We start from the raw sequence: 27,467 nt of genomic DNA, 5'->3' as shown, positions 1-27,467 counted from the left end.
CCTCAGTCTCTATTAGGGTGTCCCTTAATATTCTCCTTCACCAGAATAATAAGCTCAAATCTATCACAATTCAGCTCCACTTTTTTTTAAAGAAAGTTGTATAAATATTTAAAGACATTTCTTTAAATATGTCTTTCATTAACTTATTCAGAAGGCCATTCAATTATTTGCCCGATCAAGAAATATTTTTATATAGATTGAGTAGCCCAGCATAACAGTTAAAAGAGCAGAGACTCTGAGGTCTGACTGTCTGGGTTCACATCCCGATTCTACCACATATTTGGTATGCAATACTACATAAATTACTTAACTTTCCTTCCTCTCAGTTACTTTATCTGTAAAAATTGGAATAAAACATGTACCTTAGAGGACTGTTATGAGGATGAAATAAATTAATATAAAGTATTAAATTAGAATCTGACATATAATAATTCCATGTAATTATTTGCTATTAATATATTTAACAACAAAAATCTCTGTAGGTTTAATTTTCTTTGAAAGTCATGTATGGCTAAAGAACGATATTAGAACTTCTTCATATTTGAAGTAAAAAAAACTTCTTGTACAGAATTGTATCTTCTCTATCTTAACAACTCAATTCTGCTTGTTTCTACCCTTTCTTCATAAAGGCCTATTTTTGGTCTTCTTTGATTTTGAAATATATTATCTTTGCAGTTGTGTTCAGACAGTATGTCTTTGGACTATATTTATAAACGAACAAAAAAATCAAACCCAAGTTGTTTAATTCTGCTTTTAAAGATTAAGAATTCTCAAGATTTTCTTTTACCTGTAGATACTGAGAAAGCTGGAATAATTCCTGAGAGTACATACTTGGAGTGTTAGCAGCAACCTAGAAATAAAATGACACAGTCTCAATAGTGAAGTAAAATATTCATTACAGAAATTACAGACAAGTCAAGTACATGAAATGCCTATTTGCTTAAATATACAAAGTAAAAATTAATTTTCAAATTACTCAGTTCCTCTAGGTTTTTAAATATTTCTGTCTAGAATTTGCAAAAGGCATTACTATACTGACTACTTAAAGATTTAAAAGCAGGGTGATGGAACAAGTGCTACTCATAAAAATATTCCTTGATAAACCAAATCACAAATTTATAGCACAAAGGCAATATAGCTTTTCTTAATCCAGAAATAATAACTTTCAAATCAATATATCTACATTTTTCTCCTTTAAAATTCATTGTTAAATAGTTCTTCAATATGTTAAAAAAAAATCACAATTCATTTAAAAGTAGCCATCTTCTGGTTCTCTGTTCTATGACCAGAGGCAATGAAAAGAGTTTGTCAATTTTTTCTTTAAACTATTAGTATGCTTTAAGAAGAAAAAGGTGTAGAATAATGGTGTTTACATATTACAAATCACAGGCAAAATGCTTAGAACTCAACAACTATGGCATTATTCAAAAATGGGGGTGGGAGGAGCACTGTCAAGTAGCCTTAACATTTATGCACATTTTCAACACTATCAAGGCCATAAATTATTAATGATGTTAACAGGATCATTCTTTTTTAAGCTCAGAAAGTATATTTTTTATTAATCTGCTAACTGAAAGAGAGGTGGCATTATTTTTCAAAATTAGGTGGCATTATATTTGAAAATTAGTCCTAAATTGGCAAGGCTATTATTTACTTCTGAAATAGTTCTTAGTATTGCTGAACTCAATGATTAACCCCTTTAACCTCTAAAAAAGGAATCTAACACAGAATTTGTATTTTAAGCAGGCTCTCATTCTTTATCCAAACGTAGGTGAAAAAAGGTAAGATAATTTGCCTAGTAGTTTAGTCACTGTACCAAAAAAAAAAAAAATACATGTTAGTGTCAACGATGTATTTTTTGCTATGTAGCAGACATCTGTGGTTTACTACACCATTACTTCTGAACAAAAGGAAAAATATTTTTAAAGTCTCTTCATTACCAATTTAAGCTAAAACTGATCTTCAAGGTATAAAGACAGCAATTTCTATAAATCATACATGTATGTTATTGCCATGTGTAGGTATTACACTGAACTATCTGAGAAGCAAGCTTTAATAAATATTTTTATATAGAATTGTATTACAAAATAAAGATGTAGTAACTAACACTGGTTAGACAAAAACCAAGTACTCCATAATCATTCATTTACTTGAGATAACAAAAGGTTTTTTTCCTAAGAAAAATCCATCTTAATTTTCTCCATATATTGAAGAATAGAAGACTAGAACAATTATATCACTCTCTATGCACTGTATATATTTTGTTACAAAAGAGAGTTAAGTTTCTAGGTAAAGGACATTAAAAACAAACATTTTTTAAAGCAATAACTGAGTGCATTTGGAAAAAATAATCATTAGCAACTTACTTTGTCAACAGGACTTGGTAATGGAGCATGGATGACACTGAAAAGTAAAATTTAGAACTTTTATCTAATTTCCTGCCAACAGAGGAAATAGAATATGACTACTAGAATCTCTTAAGCCCTAAAGTTGACATACTTGCCTTTGTATTATTAAAAAACTGTGAAGCAATTTTCAATCTTTCAAGATGTAGTACAGAATAGAAAACAAGTTAATAAATATACAAACCTACCTAAATGCTAATTGAAAACTCAAAATGCAGTGAATGTCTGTTGAGACATAATTAACTATTTAATGTATAAAATAAGTTCTTTCGGGGTGTCCCTGGTGGCGCAAGGGGTTGAGGTGCAACCTATGAAGCTATCCACAGCCCCTGCAGCACGAGTTTGATCCCCGGCCTCCCAGGGAGCAACCCACATGGTGCAGCAGACCTCTCCTGTCTTGCCCGCTGTTCCCCTCAGCAGTGTACTTCAGTCATTCTGCCTGTTCTGTTCTCTGCTCTGTCTCTGGTGAATCCTCTCACCCCCCCACACCTCTGACCTGTACTCCAGCTCTTGTATGCATAAATAAATCTTTAAAAAAAAAATATAAGTTCTTTCAAAATTAAATATTTCCATATAGAAAATCTTAAAAAAGCAAAGTTCTACTGGAAAGAATACTATAATTTGGAAAATTGTTCTGAGTCAACAACTTAAGCTAATTAAAACAGTTGATTTCTCTGCCCAGTCACCTCACACACTAACAACTGAGAGCTTAGATGTAGGCATGAAACTAAATTCAGCATATCACTTTAAACACTAAAGAGTTAATTGGTACTAATTACCTTCTCAGCCTTATAATACACCATTTACAGAGGCAGTGTAGTGTACCAGTGCATTCAAGTTATACTGACTGGGCCCAAAGTTCAGTTCTACTTTCCAACTGTGTAATCTTTGGCACATTATCTAATTACTGTCTCAGTTTTCTCATCCATAAAATGGGAATAACCATAAAATCAATCCCACAGGGTTATTTTGAGCATAAGGACACAGTAGAACATAGTAGGACTTAACTTGATCACTACCACCACTACCAAGAGGCAATGAAGGAAGCCAGACCTGGGTGGAAGTGAGTAGCAGGAGCAGAGAGCATGAAAACTTAGTTCACAAACAAAAGGCTAAATATCCAGCAAAACATTCCATACGTGATATTTATATTTTACAAAAAGTATCTGACGACTTCCACTGAAACAACCATTATATAGTAGCAGCCATGGCTCTGCACTGGCCACAGTTATAGGCCTCAACAAGGGCCACATGGTGACCAAGAATGTGAGCAAGATGTGTCATGGTCACCACCACACACCAAGCACACCACGTTAGTGTTGGACGTGATCCAGGAGGTGTGAGGCTTTGCCCCCTATGAGTGGCACACTACGGAGTTGCTCAAAATCTCCAAGGACAAGTGGGTCCTCAAGTTCTATCAAGAAAAGATGGGGATACATACCAGTACCAAGAGAAAGAGAGAGGAGGTGAGCAATGTCTTGGCTGCCCTGAGGAAGGTGGCTGCCAAGAAAGACTGACCCCCTCCTATGCATAAATAAAATCTTTTCAGAAAAAAACAAAAACAAAAAACTATCTTGGATATAGGTGTATTTTGTTTGAACTATGGAAAAACTTCACAAGCAACAAGGGAATGTGGAAAACTATTACTTAGTATTAACATGTGCAATTATAGGTAATTTTTGTTTCTTAACATGAGAAAATTATTTATGCAATAAAAACCAAGGAAGAAAAAGAATCAGCTCTTGAAACTATCTGCTAAAGACCTTAAAAACATTAGAGAATATATATACAATATAACTGAAATTCTAAGCATTCTGGCACACTCAAAAGCATCTTGATTCCTAAAAAATATTATTTACAATAATAGAAACAGCTAATATTTGTCATGTGCTTATTACACATGTTAGATATTACATTAAATTCTTTAAGTATCTAATCTGGTTTAATCCTTCTAATAAAATTCCTATTTAGTATGCATGATTATTAACTTCAATTTTCAAATAACAACATGTGGAGCTGGGATCTGAACCAGACTATGAGCCTCTAAGGACCATTTTGATCTTCCTCCAGCTCTAGAGAATTACCTTTTCAAACTTCATCTTCTCCAGAGAGTCAGCCAAATTATATACAATGAAATTGGCAGCAACAATTTTAAATGATGCTAATATTTAACCACATAAGAGAAACCAAACAATGCAAAAGAAAAAAGGGTAAAGTTGGAGAAACAAGAGAGAAAGGGACGTAATTCACTGAAATATTTTGAAAAAACTCAGATGCCTTACTATACATAACCTGGGAATACAGACGACCCTTTATGTATGTAACTGTTAAAAGATTCTGATTCAATGAAAGAAAAATCTCTATCAAATACAAACATCAATGTCTTTTAGAAGTCATATGTCATTAGTTGATTATGTTACTCTTGTTTTTAAAATCTGAACTCTACTCAAAAAAGCTAAGTCACACTAAAGTTCCCAAACTTTACTGTATTTTTAATAATCAAACTATAATTTAGGCTAGGAAACAAATTGGAAAGGCCCCCTTTTGCTCACTTTTTTTCTCTCTTTCCTACTCACTATTCTACTTTGCCTTCAACCTATTTCTTCTCTGAACCTCCCACCCTTAGATCTTTGGTCTCTGACTTTGAAAAATAGAGCATTTTAGTATGCTGGCTACTGAAAAAAGCTTCTAGCATATTCAAGGTTTCCCCTCAAAATAAAAATGCTTAAGTTTAAAGACTATTTATCTCCTCTCAACACTTTATAATGATAACCTATGAAAAGTACAGGATCAAAATGTACTCTTTTATATTTTAACATTTACATTTTGAGTGATTTTTCCCTTTCAAGGTTATCCTCATATAAGTGATCTTTCTATTGCTAAAAAAAAATTACAATATTGGTAAATTCCTCCAACTCCCACCAAAACAGGCTACTAACCATATCAACATTCTCAAGGTCCTATAAGATTGTGAAACTAGCATTAATTTCAGAGACAATCATAGTCATTAGTAAGGCCTATATTAAATAAAGGTCAAAATGAATACAGATATTAATCACCATTACATACCCCAAATATTTTGAAAAAACAACAATTATATTTCAAAATATAAATTATAATTTTAACTTTAACTTTGGAAACAAAATAACCTATACCTTTTATTCATTTTTATTCATTAGAATTATAACAGTGAAAAGCAATTAAACTGAAGTATATTAATATTCCAAAAGTATTACATCAGTTTTGTAACATTATTAGAATAATCCAAAAGTAATAACTGTATACTATCATGTAGGATATTCTTAACTGATATAATTCATACAAAAACTTCAAAGCACTAAATTATACTCACTCTGAGCGGAGCCGGGCTTCCATACCATCTGGTAGAAAAAGCTTTATTGTGGAAACAATACACCCATGGGTAACTGGTTAAAACAAACAAATAAGGTAAATAAAATAATTGTTTAAAAATATAAACCTTTGCACCTCTCATATCCAAACATACAGTTTATTCTGAAATGTAATAATTTCTGGTGATTTAACAACAATATTCATTCCATTGGAAAAACTCATTCCTATTCAAAGGAATCACAATAAAATGTAGAATTAGAATTGTTTCAAAAAGTGTCTCAACTGCCAAAGCTATATATAAAAAGTCAACTGAATATATGGAAAGACAACTGAAGGAAGAAAAGGCACTTTCTCCTCTACCTTGTAGCATCAAACTAGTTCCCAGTTAAAAACATTAACTCTTTTTTTGATTGCTGAGTAATATATGCAGTTTGCAGCAACATGGATGGAGCTAGAAAGGATCATGCTCAGCGAAATAAGTCAGAAAGAAAAAGAAAAATACTGGATGGTCTCACTCATAGCAGGAATTTAGAAAACTTAAATAAGAAATAAGACCAGGAAAAAGACTAATCAATGTAAAGTAAAAATCAAAATCAACAAGCAACTATAAAACCAGAGACACACTAGTGGGGTAGGGAAGGAAGGGACGGGGAGAGAAAGGACTAGAGTCAAAATAAGGGGGGGTGTGCAATTGTATGGGGAATATAACCATAATGAAAATACATATGTTGGGCTCCCCGGTGGCGCAGCGGTTGAGCGCTGGGTTGCGAAGCTGCCCACAGCCTCTGCAGCGCCGGTTCGATCCCCGGCTGCTCCCCGGCTACCGGAGGAGGGTCCCACATGGCATGCAGACCTCTCTCGCCGCCCGCTGCTCCCCTCAGCAGTGTGCTTTGGTCCTTCTGCCTGCTCTGCTCCCCACTCTGGCTCTGGTGAATTCTCTCACCCTCCCGCACTTGTGACTGTACCCAGTGCTTGTATAAATAAAAATAAATAGATAAATAAATCTTTAAAAAAAAAAAAGGAAAAAAAAAGAAAATACATATGTTATGCAAAGATGAAAAATGATGTAAGAATTATATAAAATAAAATATTAAAAAAAAAACACAAAACATTAACCCTTTTTGAGGGCCTCCCCTAGTGGCGCAGCAGTTGAGCCCTGGGCTGTGAAGCTGCCCACAGATCCCCGGCCATAGGCTAGGGTCCCACATGGCGCGACAGACTGCTTCCCTCAGCAGTGTATTTCTTAGTCAGTCTGCCTGTTCTGCTCCCGGCTCTGGCTCTGGTGAATTCTCTCACCCTCCCGCGCTTCTGACTGTACCCAGTGGTTGTATAAATGTATAAATAAATCTTAAAAAATAAAAAAATAAAAAAACAAACATTAACCCTTTTCCCACTTCTCCTGTCCCCAACCTCTAACTCCTGTCCACATTTCACAAAACTCTACTGTCCTGCTTAATACAACTTGTAATATAAATATACCACTCAATTTCCCATTTTATAAATGAGTAAAGCAAGACATCAGACAAGTAAAACTACTTTTATAACTCTCTGCTATTAAGCATCAGAGTTGTTTGGTAGAACTTAAATCTGAGGTTTTCAGTTTATATTTAAAATTTTGGTTTTGGGGTCTCCCTAGTGGTGCAGGAGTTAAAGTCTCAGCACTATCAAGCTATCTACAGCCACTGCAACATGAGTTCAATCCCCAGTCAGAGAGCTAACCCCGTGGAGCTCATGGTGCAGCAGACCTCTCCTGTCTTGCCCACTGCTCCCCTCAGACACCTCTGGCCTACACCTCAGTTCTTGTATGCATAGATAAAATAAATCTTTAAAATAAGTAAATTAATTAAAAATTTGGTTTTGTTTTTGGTATTTGTTTCTTTTTCCATCCCCATCTTTATGTAACATTACAACAATCACTTTGTAAACAAATTCCAACAGCTCTTATTTCCTCCTTTATCTTCTGACATCCTCCACTCACCCATTTAAAGATAATATATTTTTTTATTTCTCTCTTTTTCAGATAGCATGTCTTCCATGGGTTGAAAGAGGTAATTTAGTTTGCCAAATAAACTAAAAGCAGGTGATCAAAATATACCATACCATTATTAAATGGTTGTGTGATGGATATGTGATTGTATACATTTGACAAACTCATTTATTTGTGTAAAATATTCATGTAAATTGGTGTTTTAAGTAAATTATATCTCAATAAAACTGATTATTAAGAACAGAGCGGGAACATTTATATGAAAGTAACTTATTAAGTGATCAAGTTCTAAAAGAACCTCAGCAGTCTTAGCTTCATTGCTCTGTGATATGACAAAATCTTCTAGGTTCTATTTGTACATTTCCTATTTTAGACTCAGAGTTACCTATTTCTCACAGGAATCCTGTTTATTTGGTGAGGAAATTCTTTCTCTAGGCAAGTGCACTCAACTACTACTTTATTTCTGTAGCATACCATTCAGTGATATTGCACATTGGCTTATTTTTTCACTTCTTCACAAGGAGGCGTGATCCTTAGTCTTAATCTGCTTGTTCAAATTCACTGAGAACCTGCTGGTTACAAAGTAGTTTGCTGGAGGGCCTCCCCTGGTGGTGCAGGCGGTTGAGCCCAGTGCTGTGAAGCTGTCCGCAGCCTCTGCAGCGCCGGTTCGATCCCGGCCAGCCAGCGAGGGTCCCACATGGCACAACAGACCTCTCCTGTCGCGCCCGCTGCTCCCCTCAGCAGTGTATTTCATCAGTCTGCCTGTTCTGTTCCCCGTTCTGTCTCTGGTGAATCTGGCCTGTGCATCTGACCTGTACCCCGGTTCTTGTATAAATAAATAAATAAATTCTTAAAAAAAAAACAACAACAACAAAGTAGCTTGCAGGGAATGATGGAAAAAACAAGATAATTATAATTATATCCTATAGGAGATTTCAATTTATGTTGTAGAAAGAACAAACTTGAACTAGTTAATGTAACACAAAGGACAGTGAGGGACTCACAAATGCTAAAGGAGGGACAAAACACTGTGGAAAATTGGAATGGATATGGGTAGAAGAAGTCTTTATGAAAAGGGTTAAAAAAGATTTCAAAAGCAGGAAATGAGAGGAGGAAAGGCAGAAAGAATGGCACGAGCAAAGAAACAGAAAAAGGAAGGATGTGCGAGAGTGTACATCTAAGCAGGGCAGTTGGAGGAGACTGGAGAAAAGTTAAGAAATTTTCAAGGCCATCTATGTAACAGGCCTCATGCTAAGCAAACTATGCATTTTAAGTACTTCTGACAAAAAAATATAAAAAGTTACTTTTATGTTCCATTTTAAAGATGAGACAACTAAGGTCAAAGATGTTTTGTAACTTGCTTAGCATCACACCTATGACAGCACTAGAATTCAAAAGAATCTTTTCCTTACACATCTTACTTCTAAAATAGTTTAATATATATTAAGGGAAGTGATAGGAAATAAATTCAATGAGTAGAACTGAGTCCACACTTTTAAGGGTATCGAATGTATAAGCATTGAAGACTATTTTGCAGTATGGCACAGTCACTTGAGGCTTCTAGAAGCAGGAGAATGACATAAAGCTGTAACAGAAGAATATTCTGCAGGCAGTGAGTTGGCAGATATGGTGGGCAGAAGTGGAGAGCTAATCTAACACTCTAGGGTTGGAAACCAGAAAAACAAGTAGTGGCAGAAAAAGGAGGTAAGTGATGATATAACTGCCAGTGGTAAGGATGAGACAAGATTCAGAAAAGAGACCAAGATCCTAAATTTGAATATTTGGGAGGGGCCTCCCTGGTGGCACAAGGAGTTAAGATGCAACCTATGAAGCTGTCTGCAATCTATGAAGCTATCCGCAGCCACTGAACACAAGTTTGATCCCCGGCCTGCCAGGGAACAATCCACATGGCGCAAGAGACCTCTCCTGACTTACCCACTGCTCCCCTCAGCAGTGTACTTCAGTCAATCTGCCTGTTCTGCTCCCCATTCTGTCTCTGGTGAATCCTCTCACACCCCGCATCTCTGACCTGTATCCCAGTTCTTGGATGCATAAATAAATCTTTAAAAAAAAAAAACATTGGGCCTCCCCTGGTGGCGCAGGTGGTTGAGCCCAGCGCTGTGAAGCTGTCCACAGCCTCTGCAACGTGGGTTCGATCCTGGCTGGACGGTGAGAATCCCACATGGCACAGCAGACCTCTCCAGTGTTGCCCGTTGCTCCCCTCAGCAGTGTATTTCAGTCAATCTGTCTGTTCTGTTCCCCACTCTGTCTCTGGTGAATCCTCTCACCTTCCTGCGCACCTGACCTGTACTCCGGTTCTTGTATGCATGAATAAGTAAATCTTTTTTAAAAAAAGAATATTTGGAAGAATGATGGACCAATAAAAGAAATTTGGAAGTGAACAGACAACTCTAGTTTGAAAAGTAAGCTTTGCAGGAAACAGTAGGACATTCAAGTAGAGCAGCTGGAACTACAGGTATAAACCTAGCAAGAAAGACTCATAGCAGATAGACAAGAAAGGAAACCTGGCACCTGAGGATAAAAGGAAGCATATTAAAAAGCTGCTGCCAGAAACTTGATTGAGAAGGGTTCTTAAATCCTAGTTATACAAAAGAACTTCAGGTTTTTAATTGAGCTATTCTTTTTAGGGCTGAAGGATAAGATCTAGGCAACCGTAGTTTTACAAAGCTCTGCAGGTAGCTCTGGTACACATATTAGCTGAGAATCCTTTTTTTTTTTTTTTTTTAATGAACAAAAGAAACTGTCCTAACATCAGAATGATTCATTTTCAGTCAACCCCAAACTGGCAAATCTGTGCTGAACTAGCTTTGTGATTTCCCCACTAGCTAGAAAATGGAAGTACATAAAGCTCATGGTGAAAGTTACCAAGAGCTACAAATAAGCAAGGATAGTGTAACTAAAAGTGAAAGAGTAATCTAGGAGTTGGAATGGGTACCTTTGAAATGGCCAATGATGGATTCCAAAGGATAGACAGGTAAAGGGGTCAGAGTTACTGAGAAAGAAAATAACTTAGTGCTAAAATAAAGATGTACAATTGACTGACAAGGGTGGTTTTTTTAAAAGATTTATTTTTATTTATTTATGCATACAAGAATTGGGGTACAGGCCAGAGGTGCGGGAGGTAAGAGGATTCACTAGAGACAGAGTGGGGAGCACAACATACATTGAGATACATTGCTACTGAGATACATTGCTACATCCCTACTGAGATACATTGCTGAGGGAGCAGCTGGTAGAATAAGTCCTATATTGCTGTTTATTCTCATTCCTTTTCTACAAATTTAATTTACTAATATTTTAATTCAATTTTTTCATCTATTGTCACAAGTCAAATTATTTATAGTTTTCCTTTTTTGTACTATATCTCTATCAGAACTTCGCATTAATGATATGGTACTGGCTTCCTTAAAGAATCTTGAGAAAATATTAAAAATAGATCTACCAGCAATTCCACTCCTAAGTATCTACCAGAGGAACACAAAAACACTAATTTGGATGTACATATGTACTCCTATGTCCATTGTAGCCCTATTTACAATAGCCACCTTATGAAAACCTAAATGCCCAAGGACAGACAAATGGATAAAGATGTAGTATATATATACACAATGGAATACTACACAACTATCAAAAAAGATGAACTCTTGCCCTTGGTGACAACATGGATGGAACTGCAGAGAATAAAGCTAAATAAAATAAGTCAGAAGGAGAAAGACAAATGCCTGATGGATTCATTGATAGGTGGAATATTGAGAAACAAAATAAAGCGTCAGATAAAACCAAGCGAATAACAAAACCCTAATACCTGACTGCAAAACTGAGGCAACCAGGCAGGGAAGGTGAGAGGGTAAGAGAGTGTCAAATGGAACATGGTGAAGGATTACTGGGGCTTTGGTGATAGGCATGTTGCAAAAAAAAAAAAAAAAATACATTTGTAGAAGTCTATAACTCCTAAAAAATACAGTGATGTAAACTGACTTTACTTCATTAAATGTTATTGGAAGGGAAAAAAAGAAAGAAAGCCATTTAAGAAGTGTGAGAACTTTCCACCTTTATACTTGGATTATTTAAATAACATTGAATGTATCTGTTTTTTAAAAAATAGGACAGGGCTTCCCCTGGTGGCGCAGCAGTTGAGCGCTAGGCTGCGAAGCTGCCCGCAGCCTTTGCAGCACTGGCTCAATCCCCGTAGGCGATGGTCCCACATGGCGCGCAGACCTCTCCTGCTGCTCCCCTCAGCAGTGTATTTCATCAGTCTGCCAGTTGTGTTCCCCGCTCTGGCTCTAGTGAATTCTCTCACCTTCCTGAGCTTCTGACTGTATCCAGTGCTTGTATCAATCAATCAATCAATCAATCAATCAATCTTTAAAAAAATAAAAATAAAAAATAGGATAAAATTCAGCTGTGAATACCACTGAGTCTCTTTTAAAGAATCAGTTTATTACAGCTTTCCATAACCAGGGGTGATTTTGCTAGGAAACATTAATTTACTTTTTTTTTCTTTGCCATATATGCTGAAATGCAATAGTCTCTTAGAATTCTTTCAGTATACTCTGCATCTTGTGTTTGCGTCCCCTTTCTCATTCCCTACCTTGCATATTTTTGCTAGCATTTTTTTAACTTAATAAAAGAATCAAGGCTTATGAATCATATTTTATTTATTTATTTATTTTTAAAGATTTATTTTATGTACACAAGAGCTGGGGTACAGGCCAGATGCGTGGGAGGGTGAAAGGATTCGCCAGAGCCAGACCGGGGAGCAGAACAGGCAGACTGACGAAATACACTGCTGAGGGGAGCAGTGAGTGAGACAGGAGAGGTCTGCTCGCCATGTGGGTTGCTCCGAGGCCAGCGGGGATCGAACCAGCACTGCAGAGGCTGTGGACAGCTTCACAGTGCTGCACTCAACCGCCTGCACCACCAGGGAGGCCCCCAAATTATATTATTTTTAAAAGAACAAGCACTTGGATTTGACCCTTTTAAAATGTTTATTTCATTAATTTCTGCTTTTTTATTTTTTTCCCAGCTCCCTTCTTATTGTTCATTTCCTAATTCTTCTAAGTGCCAAGTTCCTTCATAGTTTGTTTTTCTTCTTTAATACTGAAGGAATTCAAGATTATAAGTTTTTATTTGAATAATGAATTTACTATGTTGTTATAAATGTATCCTCTCCTTTTTACATAGTTTAAATTCCCCCTTTTCATTTCTTCTTTGATTCAGGGATTATCCAGTAATGTATAATTTCAGTAGGATTTTCCACGTGATATAAACAGACCATCAGACTGTTCAGCATATTACAAAGTTTCAACATTTTCTCACGACATACACTTAAACAAGGTAGTACTCAACTTGTGACATGGCTGGATCCCAAGAGTCCACATACAAATCAACTTTTTAAGCCAGTAAATACCAAAAGAAATATTTTAAATGACGAAACTAATTTTCTCTACTTAATCTTCTTGAAGTTGGAATAAAAGATAATTAAATTCTCAGGATTGTCCTCCTAACTTTCTAATGTGTTTTCTAAAGAATGTCTCTCACAGTTATATGAGGAGTGGGAAGGTGGTTAAAAAGAAAACTATTTTTTAACAGTCACCTCGCTAACCTCTGATTAATCATTTCCCAAATGTATTTGATTACCTCATTCTTTTATCAATTATTGCCTATTAATTCTCTTTGGGAAATACAAGTTAAGAAAATATATATTCCTTGGAGAGAGAGTATAATCAAATTCTCTACCTTCTCTGTGGGTTACTCACAACTGGGGCTTAGTAAATGTTTGCTGAATAACATGGTATCAGAGGAGATGTGGCAACAGTACATGTTGTATCCACTGCAACTGTTCTCAGTAAGATCACACATCAATTGAGTTCTCTTACTAAGAAGTACTCAATGTTTTGCATCAATATATAAACTTTCTTCTTCTATTTTACAATTGTAAATGGAAATTCCTAGTGCTCTAGCCCTACCCAAATTCAAATATCAAAGCCTAACTCCCAAAAGAGGCCAACAAAATTCAGTAAAAATAATACTGCAGTTATGACACTTGCAAAAGTATACAGAGGTATATGTACATGTACAAACACACAAACCAGCATCACCGTCATCACCCCTCATCCCCAAGTTTGCAGAATAGCAGACTGATGATTTAAGGTTATTACCAAATCAAAGCATGTTCAGAAAAATAAAAGGAGACACTTGTTAACTGATCCATTGTCCATATTAAATTAAACCAATATTAAGAACTGCATACTTTTGCTGCCTATTCATCTTATGATTCAGTCATATAATTTCATAGTCATAAAATAGATCATGAACTAGGTAGAGCCAGAAAGCTTCTAAATTGTAAAAACAAAGACAATCTACATTTATTGAGTTAGAAAAACAAGACACATGAAATTTTATATTGTGATAGGTACCATTATCTGTCTAAAAGAACTTTGATTTTACTTGGGACACAACCAGAAGGGATAAATCATAAGTGATCTATGCTAGTCATGGATTTCCTGTTCACCTTTGCCACGTAAATAACTTCACAGGTTCCTTTGTAGCTACAAGTTGCTATGTTTATGACCTAACCATGGGGCCAATGAGACAAAGAAAAATCTGCTGGAAGGATTCTATGAAAGACTGCTATTTCAACATAAAAGAGTCATACACAAAGACACTTTGTCCCCACCTCATTGCTTTTCCCCTAGAGCATTGGTGTGAGAAAAATAATGCCTGGGATTGCAGCCATCACCCTTTGACCAGAGATAAGCAAAAACACAAGACAACAACATATTAAGAATAGTGGAATGTGAGGACAGTAAGATCTTGGATTCTAAATAACATTATTTAATCAAGTGAATAAAATCTGAAGCTACAGCCTATAGACTTCTTATTGACAATAAATATCCTTATGGGTACGCTGTGGTTGCTGCCAATTGTTTCCTAACTGACACATTAGTACCCTATGTTTTCATATTGTTATGAAGAATAAATTACTTGTCAATATTTCAGAATTTAAAATTTTAAAAAAATAGAAGTTAGAGTTTCTACTTTTCATGGCACACAGTACTGTATTTAATTTGCTTTTGCAAGCATGAGATGTTTTGTTCTATTAAATAGCAGAATAAAAATAAACTTAAAAGGACAAATAATAGGAAAAATCGATCCATACCCGTACCTTTCCGTGTGTTCTCCGTCACATCTACCCCAAACTGGATAATGTCACCGGAAAGAATTTCACATGGTGGACTTTCTTCAGAGCCTCGACTCAATCTCTGGCTATTTATAAAGGTACCATTACTACTTTTAGTGTCTTGGAGATAAAACTGCAAAAATAAAATTAAAAAAAAAAAGAGGCAAAATTAATGTAATTACAAACTTACTTTTAAAAATGTACTTCCAACTTTTCCAACTATTGCAGGTAGATATTTCCCCCGAGCAATTAGTTCAACCAGCAAAGGTCCTCCTTCAATATACATGAAATAAGAACCCTAAAATCGGGTGATTTAAAATCTAGCTAGACAAAATATTGCAATAACATTGGAGAACAGTTTATAAGGTCTTCAAAATGGAAAACATAAAGTTAGCATATGACCAAGCAAGTCTACTCTGGACTACATAATCAAGGGAACTGAAAACATATGTCCTCATATATGGTTTTTTTTTGTTTGTTTGTTTTGTTTTGTTTTTTTATCCTCATATATGTTTAATGGAAGCAACTGAAATATTCCCTGAAATGAACAGGTAAAACAACGTAGCATATACATACCATGTTGTATTATTTGGCAATAAAAAGAAATGAAATACTGATTCAAGCTACAACATGTATGAACCTTTAAAAACATTACACTGGGCCTCCCCAGTGGCACAGCGGTTGAGCGCTGGGTTGCGAAGCTGCCCGCAGCCTCTGCGGCGCCAGTTCGATTCCCGGCTGCTCCCCGGCCACCGGAGGAGGGTCCCACATGGCGCGCAGACCTCTCCTGCCGCCCGCTGCTCCCCTCAGCAGTGCACTTTGGTCCTTCTGCCTGTTCTGCTCCCCGCTCTGGCTCTGGTGAATTCTCTCACCCTCCCGCGCTTCTGACTATACCCAGTGCATGTATAAATGAAACAAACAAACAAATAAATAAATAAAACATGCCTCTATAAAAGAAAAAAAAAAAATAAAAAAATAAAAACATTACACTGAGTAAAAGTCAGTCACAAAAGATAACATATTACATAATTCCATTTATATGAAATAATCAGAATAAGCAAATCCATAGCGACAAAAAGCACATTAGTGGCTGCAAGGGGCTGAGATGCCAGGGGAAGTGGGGGTGGAGGGGTGGGGTAGGCTGGGTGGGGGTGGATAATGACTACTAATGGGTACAAGGTCTCCTTTTGGGGCGCTGAAAATATTCTGAAATTAGATAGTGGTGATGGTTGCATAATTGTGAATATACTAAAAATCACCGAACTGTATACATTGAAAGCATGAGTATTACGGTAACATTAATTATATCTCAATAAAGTTGTTTTAAGTCAGCAAAATTCTAGTTCTATCTTTCCATCTCACTCCAACTTTGTAACTTCATTCCTAGGATATCTGGGTTAGCCAAAATACTTGGTGTCAAAACCCAGCACTCACAGCTCCTTCAGAAAAGTCTGTGATAAAGCAGACTGAAGACACTAGAAACTATTAATAAAATACTAGAATCAAGTATGAATATACCACTTCCTGGCCTTCCTAATGTACCTTTCATCACTTGGGGGTGGGGGGGCGGGAGGGGAGGGATTGGGGTCAGAATGGGGGGATTGCAAATGTATGAGGAATATAAAAATAAAATTTATTAATTAAAAAAAAAAAAAGAAGAACAGCAGGAGACACAGGAAGTCTACCTACTTATCACCTATCTATCCTAAAAGAAACTAGGAAAACTGGGATGACACACTATAGACTTACTAAGAATAGAACAACCAATAAAAAAGATGTACCTTCCTTTTTGCACGTTTCTACACTCTCCAACCCTGGTTATTCTAACATTATTTTCACTGAATTTCTTTCTGAAGAAGAAAGGATAGGAAAAAACTAGTATTTATTAAAATACATGTTACACCCATTAGACTCTCACTTAACCTTAAATTTTAAGTTATGATATAGCTATTATTTCAAATTCTAAGTGAGAAAAGTGAGGCAGAGGCAAGTATCTTTCCAAAGGTCATTGACTCCTTGCATCAGCAAGGAGTCAAATAATAGAATTAGCGGGCCATTTTCCCCATTACTTCACACTGACCTTTATGTTTCATTTATCCTTCACTCCTCCCACAAGCTCTCTTCCAAAATGAAACACAATAAAATAATAAGCAATTTGCAGAAAATATGAAAATGGCATTTCTTTTCATTAATTCTTCAGTGACAATTTAAAGACCACCAAGCTGTCTATAAATAACTTATTCTTTGTTTATAATTTAAAAAGAGACCAACGGTTATTTTGGCTAGCAGTTTGGATATTTAATTACAGACCATTAAAGAAAAAGATTATGTTGACATTTTATAAGTCCATTTGAAATGTACAGACCCTAGCATTTCACACCAGGGAGACAACCAAGGTCAATATCAAGTAGGAAAATTTATCATCAGACTTTTCTCTACATTAGAACCTACTGTTATACTATATAAGGGTGTTTGGGTTTTTAAATAAATACATTATTATGTATTTATGTATTCTTATGTATTATTATAAAGTCTTTTTTTAATAAATACATTATAGGAAATAGAGTAGCATCTAGATAATAATTTGACTATTTTCAATAAAACGTGTGTTGGTAAGTCAAATAAAAGATTTATATTACTTATACAGTGGTTTTCAAACTTCAACTTTTGGTCCACTAGTGTGTTACTCAGTCAATTTAGTGGGTTGCAACTGTTTGTTTGGGGGGCTGTTTTAAACATTAAAGAAGACAGGGCCTCCTGGTGGCATAGAGGTTAAAGTCTCAGTGCTATCAAGCTATCATGAGTTTAATCCCCAGCCAGGGAGCTAACCCATGTATGGTGCAGCAGGCCTCTCCTGTCTCACCTGCTGCTCCCCTCAGCAGTATATTTCAGTAGAACAACCTGTTCTCCCCACTCTGTCTCTGGTGAGTCCTCTCACCAACACCCCGGCAACTCTGGCCTACATCCCAGTTCTTGTATGCATAAATAACTAAATCTTTAAAAAAATTAAGGAAAACAACAAATAAGAAAATACGAAATAAGGTTCAGTACTGTTTAGCAAACTTTGTTTTTTAAAAGTATGCATTTATATTTCTATATATCTCAATAACTCATCTGTAGTATTATATAATTTAAAAAATTTAAATTTTCTAATAAAAAATTTTCAATCAGTACTAATATTGGTTCTCTTCATTCTGACAATAAAATAAAATTAGAATAAAATTAAAAATTATTGGCATTACAGTCTATAAAACTCTACATGATCTGGCTCCTAGTTCCCTCTCCAAATTCATTCACTTCCACATCCTTTTTAGTCACATTAGTTTTACCAGTGCTCCTAAGCCTCGGCACTTATGTATAGATAAACCACATTAGTTTACTTCTCTGCATAAATATTTTCATTGATACAATTTAACCGTCTGTCCTTGGCTGTTTTATTTTTTTTATTTTTATTTTTTTTTTTTTTTATAGAGGCATGTTTTTTATTTATTTATTTTGTTTGTTTGTTTGTTTTTGTTTATACATGCACTGGGTACAGTCAGAAGCGTGGGAGGGTGAGAGAATTCACCAGAGCCAGAGCGGGGAGCAGAGCAGGCAGAAGGACCGAAGTACACTGCTGAGGGGAGCAGCGGGCGGCAGGAGAGGTCTGCGCGCCATGTGGGACCCTCCTCTGGTGGCCGGGGAGCAGCCGGGGATCGAACCGGCGCCGCAGAGGCCGCGGGCAGCTTCGCAACCCAGCGCTCAACCGCTGTGCCACCGGGGAGGCCCTGTCCTTGGCTGTTTTAAAAGGTTGAAATTAAAAATAAAGTTTCTGTACCTCCTATGAAACAATCTACAGACTTGCCAGTCTACAGTGTACAGAAGTTTTTCTACTTACTACCAGGCTTGGTTCCTGAGGAGTATAATGAAGTCGACTTGTTTGCAAGGGCCTGGCAAGGGACTATGCTTACAGTCCCTAGATGCATTTCCTATAAGTAATATGTTAGTTAGGCCTTTGTCACTTTCAAACCAGAAATATCTTTCTCTCTATGCTGATAATATTCTATCACACTTTCTTTAAATTCTCTTAGATCAATTTTGATTAATCTTAAAAAAAAAAAACCTTGTTACAGCTTTTAGATTCCTTATTTCCTAGTAGCCTCAGAAATACCCATGTATCTCTAGTGTTTGCAGTAACCATCAGGCATTCACTTTGATGCTCAGCAGGGAATAAGTAGTCCTGAATTCATAAAACCTTCTGTGGCTTATGACCAGAGTTCAACTTTCATTGTTTTCAGGTTTCATTTTTATTTAAATCCTCACCGCCTCTGAATGCTACGCTCCCAGAAATCAGATAGTGATGGTGACTTTTCAGAACTGGAAAGGTTGTCCCTGTTCACAGGTCATTTTTCTTTGTCTCTTGCTGATTATTACAACTACCTTCAATGACACAGACATAGCATAATTTGCTCTTTGGCCTTCAGAATTTTCCTATTGTTCATTCCACAGACAAATACATTTTGCAATACTTTCACCTTTGCTATATCTATAAATACTTTCATTTCCACTATAATGAAAATCAGATTCTTTTTAGTCCTTTCTACATAGATAGGTTTTGCTATATCTATTTTTTAATTTAAATTTTATTTTTATATTCCCCATACAATTACAACCCCCTTATTTTTACCCCAAACCCTCCTTTCCCCGCCACCCAACCCCCATAGAGTGTCTCTGGTTCATATTTGTTTGTTGATTTTGATATTTTCTTTCTTATAGTTATTCTTTTTCCTGGTCCCTTATTTAAGTTTTCTAGATTCCTGCTGTGAGTGAGACCATAGGTTTTGCTATGTCTAAACACCGATAGATTAAGAACATTTAAACTACAACTTCAGAATAAAGCACAAAGATAGTACACATGCCATAAGCAGAGGCCTGAAATGCTAAGTCTATCCAGGGGAGTTTTTAGAATGTGAGTGCAAAATGGATTTTGGATTCTAGATGGCAAAATCACATATATTCAATCTGCCTGAGTGACTAAGATAGCAAATAGAATGACTAAGATAGCAAAGCCAAAATACCAAGGACAAAATTTACAGCAAAACTAGGTGACAAGTTATCCATGTAAGCTCGAAATACGTGTGTGGGGAAAACCATCAATGGCCATAAGATCTGCATGAAACCAGGATCCAAGCAGGAAGATACATAGGGAAGCAAGGTGCATTTGAGGGACTTTTGGAGAACATCAAAAAAGTCACTGAACATTTAATTTGAGAAGTGAAGTTGAAAATGAGAAAGATTTAGCCCAATTCAGTAACAAGTGAGTGTGAGGTAAATTCTGAAAATGTTGGGAACATCCTGAGTCATAGGAATTCTTAAAATAACCTACCAACCAAAATTGCTTTCCAGGACAGGGATCTACAGCAAGGAAAAGCTGCTGGGTGTGAAATCAAAAAGAGCAGGACATGGACAGAAGAAACAAGGAAAGAAAAAGTCTAAATAAAAGTGGGATGGGGGACTTCCCTGGTGGCGCAAGGGGTTAAGCACAGCACTATGAAGCAATCCGCAGCCTCTGCAGCACAAGTTCGATCCCCGGCTGGCCAGGGAGCAACCCACATGGAGCAGCAGACCTCTCCTGTCTCGCCCGCTGCTCCCCTCAGCAATGTACTTCGGTCAATCTGCCTGTTCTGTTCCCCACTCTGTCTATGGTGAATCCTCTCACTCCCCCCACCCCTGCACCAGTGGCCTGTACCCCAGCTCTTGTATGCATAAATAAATATATCTTTAAAAAAAAAAGTGGGAAATGGGAAAGGAAGCCACAGATTTTTTGAACATTTTACAAAAGAACAGAAGAGGGAGCTGTGACATTAGTAAAGTTATCCTGAACCATGACCCCATCTGAAAGTCCAAAAAAAACAAATTTCACACAAAAACAAGCAGCAGAAAACATCAGTGTCACATTCCATAGTTTTGTTTTGTAAATAGAATTTAAAAATACAATAAGATCCCTACAGTATTGAAAGACAAACCTTAGGAGCAGATCAAAATAATATCACTTACTCCAAAACAAGCTAAAAAGACATTAAGAAAATAATTCAAGATGCAAAAAAAAGATGCAAATGACAATTACAAAATTCTAGAAAAACTGAGCAAACTCAAAAGAGATAAGTAGAAAAGAAAAAATCATTTCCTTTTGATTAAATGAATATAACATTAGGACATGAGTGACTATAACAAATAACGCATTGAGAGACATAGAAAATAAAAAGGGAGTTTTTTTTTTTTAAATCAACAAGAAATATGTGACAGCCATAAAATGGCAGAGTAGGCAGCTCCAAGTTGTAGTACCCTATGGAAAAAAGTCAAAACCAGCAGAATCTCTAAAACAAGCAGAACTCTAGAAAACAGTTTTACAGCAATTTGTGAACACTGAATCAAGATACAGGCAAGCACAAAATTGTGAGAAATCTCTGTGGCATTACTTACCCTTATACTTGTCTGTCCTCATGCCCAGTACAAGAAGTCTTAAAGATATTAGTCTACATTCCCAGTACTGGGATCCTGTTATTTGGTTCTAGAGAAAGCAGTAAAGACCTAAGTTGCAAATGATTGTGTCTGTTGTAACCTGTCTGGGGGTGACCTGAAGGAAGGCTCTCAACTCTGTTAAACGTAAGTTAGAACTCACTCAATCTGGAAAAATAGTGGTTGGTTGAAAAAGTGGGATTTATCCTAGGGTTCAACACAAAAAAGTAAATCAATGTAATACACCACATTAACAGCAAAACGTGGTGGGGGGATGGGGAGGTGACACACTATCATCTCAACTGATAAAGAAAAGCCATCTGACAAAATCCAACAAACACCCTTTCATGATAAAACCACTCAGAAAAGTAGGGTTAAAAGGGAACATCCTCAACATGATAAAGGACTTTTATGAAAAATCCACAGCTAACATAATACTCAATGAAGAAAGACTGCAAGTTTTCTTCCTTACATCAGGAACATGTCAAGAAAGCCTGCTTTCACCAATGATATGCAACACTTTAGTGAAAGCTGTACCTAGACACAAGAAAAATAAAAGGCATCCAAATTAGAAAAGAAGAAATGGGCCTCCCTAGTGGCGCAGCGGTTGAGTGCTGGGTTGCAAAGCTGCCCGCAGCCTCTGCAGCACCAGTTCCATCCCTGGCCACCCGGTGAGGGTCCCACATGGCGCGCAGACCTCCCACGCGCAGACCTCCCCTGCCGCCCGCTGCTCCCCTCAGCAGCGTATTTCGTCAGTCTGTTCTGCTCCCTGCTCTGGCTCTGGTGAATTCTCTCACCCTCCCTCGCTTCTGAATGTACCCAGTGCTTGTATAAATAAATAAATCTTAAAAAAAAATTTAAATTAGAAAAGAAATAATCTGTGTCTATTCACAGATGATATAGTTCTCCATATGTAAAACTCCATAGAATCCACAAGAATGCTATTAGAGCTAATAAAATAAACACATAAAAGCCAGTTAATAGTAATGAACAATCCCAAAAGGAAATTATTAAAGAAATTCCATCTATAATAGCATCTTAATAAAATACCTAGGAATAAATCTAGTAAGAGGTAAAAGATTTGTTTGCTGAAAACTAAAAATATTACCAAAAGAAGTTAAAGAAGAATGGGCCTCCCTGGTGGATCAAGGGGTTAAGCATAGAACTATGAAGTAATCTGCAGCTTCTGCAGCATGAGTTCGATCCCCGGCCAAGGAGTTACCCACATGGCACAGCAGACCTCTCCTGTCTCGCCCGCTGCTCCCCTCAGCAGTGTATTTCAGTCAGTCTGTCTGTCCTGCTCCCCACTCTGTCTCTGGTGAATCCTCTCACCCCCCACACCTCTGACTTGTACCCCAGCTCTAGTTTGCATAAATAAATCTTTTTAAAAAAAAAAAAGTTAAAGAAGACCGGAATAGAGAGTATCTTATGTTCATATTGCTAAGGTGTCAATATTAACCAAAAATTATCTACAAATTCAATGCAATCCCTATTAAAATTCCTACAGTTTTTTGCAAATATGGAAAACTTATTCCCTAAATTCATATGAAATTGCAAAGGAACCCAAATAAGCAAAAAAATCTTTAAAAATAACTAAGTTGAAGGATATATACTTCCTGAATTCAAAACTTATATAAAACCATAGTAATCCAAATAGCACGGTATTGGCATAAGAATAGAATTAAGAGTCTAGAAATAATACTATATCTTTACTGTCAACTAAATTTCAACAAAGGTGTAAAGTTCACTCAAACCAGAAAAAAATTGTCTTTTCAACTAATGGTGCTAGGAAGTAAAATACTAAAGTTGAACCCTTACCTCACTCCATATATAAAAAGTCATTCAAAATGAATCAAAGACCTAAATGTAAGTGGTAAACCACAAAATTCTTTTCAGACACTATTTCTTCAAGGTTATTTTTGTTTGTTTATTTGGTTTTACCCCTTACTCTGTACTCCTTCTAGATTCCCATAATGCACTGGTACACTTAATAGAGTCACAGGTCTCTAGGAGCTCACTTTTCTACATCTTTTTTTATTTCTGGTCCTCAGACAAGGTAATTTCAATTACCCTATCTTCAACTGTTTTAATTCCTTCTTCTGCCTGCTCAAATCTACCACTACACCTTCTTTCTTTTATTTTTCAGCAATTGTGCCTTTTATCCCCCACTTATTCACACATTATTCTCCTATAGTCCTTTGTCCCTGGTTTCCTTAAGCATTTTATCTAATATAATTAAAGTTTGCTAAATGGTCATAACTTCCTATTTGTCTGCATGCCATGAAATTTTTTTGTTGAGAACTGGACATTGTTAATACTGTTCTGTGGTAGCTCTAGAAATCAAGTTCTCTCTTCTCTGTAGGGATTGCTGTTGATACTTGATGAATGCGATAGTTGCTTGTTTAGGGACTTTTCCAATTTTTTTTTGTAATGACTATATTCCTTGCTGTGTATTGTGATTAAAGTCTCCATTCTGTTATGTCCATGGTCAACCAGTGACCTGACAGGTATTTCCTTACATGCCAGAATCCAATAACAACAAAGGGGTAGGTGGTGGTCTCTTTAAATCCCCTTGCAGGTTGCAAGAAAAGCCACGTTAGCCTTGGTGTTTGAAACAATGGTCAGTCTCTATGTTGGTCCATCAGCAATCAAAGCACACAACCACAATTTCTGAAGGACAAGCAAGTCACAACAAGAACCATGGGCCATCATATATAGTAGCTGCTTGTAGGACTGGAGGATGGAAGATGGTAGCCACAATGCAAAACACAAATTTTCAGAAACTTACCAGTCTCTTTAAGCATTAATCACTCTCCTAGATGCTGTATGTGTTTGGCTAGACCCCCTAGTTCCAAAATAATTGCTTCAGGTAGTTCACTAATAGCTATCTTGGTGAAAGAAACAATTTTGGATCTTCCTTCTCTACTATTTTCCATGATGTCACACCCATTTCAACCTACAGATCTTTTCTATTTCAACCTACAGATCTTTTCTTGGGGAAAAGTAAACAAATCCCTAATCTATAATAATAATTACCATTTACTGACTGCCTACTATGTGCAGGAATTTCTGATGTTCACAATCCTACCAAGTTAGCTGTACCACCTCCATTTTATAGGTTAAAAAACTGAGGCTCAGAGGCCTCCCTGGTGGCGCAAGGGGTTAAGCACTGTACTATGAAGCAGTCCGTAGCCTCTGCAGGACGAGTGTAATCCTTGGTCGGCCAGGGAGCAACCCACATGGCGCAGCAGACCTCTCCTGTCTCACCCGCTGCTCCCCTCAGCAGTGTTTCAGTCAGTCTGCCTGTTCTGTTTCCCACTCTGTCTCTGGTGAATCCTCTCAACCCCTGCATCTCTGGCCTGAACCCCAGCTCTTGTATGCATAAATAAATAAATCTTAAAAAAAAAAAACCTGATGCTCAGGTATATTAAGTAGATTGCCATGTTCTCACAGATTCTGCAGATCTAACACTGTTATTCCTTCAAAACCTCCACATGACCTTCTTCTCCTACTTAGACCAAACAAACACTCTCTGATCTTTGAATCCAAACTTATGAAATCCCATTTTATTCATGAAGTATTCCTGAAGCAGCTAGAGTAGAAAGAGCTCACTTTAACTCAATCATCAAGTAAATCACTTATTTACAACATTTTTTTGGCACCTGTCTTGGAAAGACTGCATATTCACAATGGTAAATGCAGGCAGATCTACACTGGGATTAAAAGAGTATGAATTAAGTACCAAAATCCTGAAAGAATGGTGAGAAATGTAGCTAGAAATATAGTTGCTAAGGAAGCACTTACAAGTGAGGGTGGTGAACTGAATGAAAGACAGGGAGGAGGAAAAAGTATTACAGTACATTTACATATAGTTAACACCCAGCCCCAGAAAGTAACAAAAAACCAAGAAAGAAAGAAGTGGGGAAATAGAAGATAGAATGAAACTGTAAAGACAGGGCCTTACACATTGGACTAAATAGTTGAGATTTCTTAGGATAGAAGCTACCACTGAAACAGTTAATGAGAATATCGTTTTAGGGAGATTATTCTAACAGTGCTGAGAATCTAGCAGCTTTATGTAGGATGAACTGTAGTGGGAGTCACTAGAATTAGGGAGATCCAAGATTTGTACATTTTTGCCACCAATGATTCAGTTATTTCTTAGACTACATAGAAGGCTCTTTATAAGCATGTTCAATATGAATATATTTGTTTATACAACCTTCCTGGTTTTCTGACTAACCACATGTTTCAGAGGTTGGAATTTTTAACTTATGCCACTAAAGGAGGAAATGCAAAGTTTTACTCACATGCTATCGGGAAACACACATGAAAGTGGTAAAATGCTCTCACCAAAATGAAATATCACATGTAAACTAAAATGAACTTGTCAACATACCACTCAAAGGACTTGGAAATATTATGAATTTGCCAGGATTTTCTTCCATCTCTAAGTGACATTCCAGAAATGTTCATTGCATAGTGTTTTTTTTTTAATGGAGCCAGTTCACAAGAGAGAAAAGAGAATGAAAAAGTATTTTTGTCTCTATACACAGGAACAGAGATAAGATTATGAAGAACAAAAGTAGAAAAGAAGGAGAATTTTTTTTAATTTAATGAAAACATACATAACACAGCTAGCATGATTACGTCCTTCTTAAAGATGCAACCAAATTGTGACAATCCTTCACTGAGGATTCAAGGCAAAGTAAATTAGATTTAGGAATCTCAGCAAGACACAAAATAAACTTATCAGAACATTATAGTTCTGAAGGGAAGCTATTATTGAAAGCCTACACCAAATTCTAACTTGGAGAAGATTAATCTGTTTCCCATATCCCAAAACCAATGGATGAACAAGCAGATCCTGGTTATTTTCTCCTCTCATAGCGTGTTAGTCACAGCAAGATGCATTCAACTTTGTCTTTGAGGCTCTTATTTAAGTAACTGGCATTGCAGAACAGATACTGATTCCAAACTCAATCTTTTAGGCTCCAAAAGTTCTGATCACCTTAGAGGATGTCAAAAACTTAAAACCAAAATTTAAAATAACAATGTATTAATAAAAATGCAATGTAATTTAGTATATTAAGGCTAGTGCACAGATTTCATGGCATTTTAAACACACAATACTCTGACTATACTTACAAAATGTTAGCCATGTTAAACCATTCAGAGATCAGCTTGAAACAACCAAATACTAGAATCCCTACTCTATCTCTGATAGTCAAAACCTCATCCACAGAATAATAGCCACAGAATAATAGCCTTGTCACAAATGGAAACCATTATGATCACCTTTGTGGGAAATAGAGAAGGTCACAATGTTTAAAGGATGTAGCCTTACCTACTGTTTAATAACACACACAATCCACTCAATCTAAGGACAGTTGATATTGATTTATACAGTTACTATGTGGTAGGAGAAAGAAGAAGAAACTAAAATAAAATTTTTCCACTAAAGACTGGCAAAATTGGCAAAACATAGGAATCTAAATTTTAATTACAAAAAAACCCCACAAAACTGCCCACACATAAAACAATCTATTTGGCAAACAAATTCAATGGAAATGCTAAAAGATGCAAATAGTACATCTGCCACCAAAAAGAACATTTGTAGATTTTTTTAAGATGCTTTAAAAGGTAATGAAAATAATCATGATGGCCTTTTCCATTCTTCAGACACAACCACTCAGATTGGCTTATAATTTTAATATTTAAAGCACCCTGATCTTTACTCCTGTCTCTTCATTTTAAGTGATAGTTAATTCTTCAAGAGACTTATTGTAAAGCTCTTAAAGTTCACACATCCAGGGATGAGGTGGGGAACTCATCTCTGGAATACTACTAAAATTAGAATACTACTAACATGAAAGAGAGAAGAAAACAAAGTCATTGAAGACTATAAGTAAAATAAATAGAAATAATAACAATGCAATTTATGAAACAATCATTTAACTCAGAAGGGAAATGACTATTGCAACCCCCCCCCAAAAAAAAAGAAAAACCCTTAAAAGGTTGA

At 36.3% G+C, this 27,467-nt stretch overlaps 1 protein-coding gene and 1 pseudogene across 20 annotated transcripts in view; one reads left to right on the top strand and one right to left on the bottom strand.

Annotated features, from left to right (window-relative positions):
* SLMAP (sarcolemma associated protein) overlaps nucleotides 1-27,467 on the bottom strand; it is a 128,837-nt gene that overhangs the window by 58,050 nt on the left and 43,320 nt on the right. For 12 of the 20 annotated variants that reach the window (XM_037491465.2, XM_054694897.1, XM_037491500.2 and 9 more), the window contains exons 2-5: nucleotides 14,933-15,080; nucleotides 5,758-5,830; nucleotides 2,367-2,403; nucleotides 788-850 (exon numbers count right to left, since the gene is read on the bottom strand). In XM_037491465.2, coding sequence (XP_037347362.1) covers nucleotides 788-850; nucleotides 2,367-2,403; nucleotides 5,758-5,830; nucleotides 14,933-15,080 — 321 coding nt within the window. Of the gene's footprint in view, nucleotides 1-787; nucleotides 851-2,366; nucleotides 2,404-5,757; nucleotides 5,831-14,926; nucleotides 15,081-27,467 lie in introns of all 20 variants that reach the window. The other 8 variants (XM_054694893.1, XM_054694876.1, XM_037491457.2 and 5 more) reach the window with 1 other exon arrangement.
* Nucleotides 3,443-3,924, top strand: LOC119237523 (60S ribosomal protein L36-like; annotated as a pseudogene).

Source organism: Talpa occidentalis, unplaced genomic scaffold (assembly GCF_014898055.3).
Source record: "Talpa occidentalis isolate TD23 unplaced genomic scaffold, MPIMG_talOcc4v2.1 talOcc4.10, whole genome shotgun sequence".
NCBI lineage: Eukaryota > Metazoa > Chordata > Mammalia > Eulipotyphla > Talpidae > Talpa > Talpa occidentalis.
This window is presented reverse-complemented; position numbering and strand designations above follow the sequence as displayed.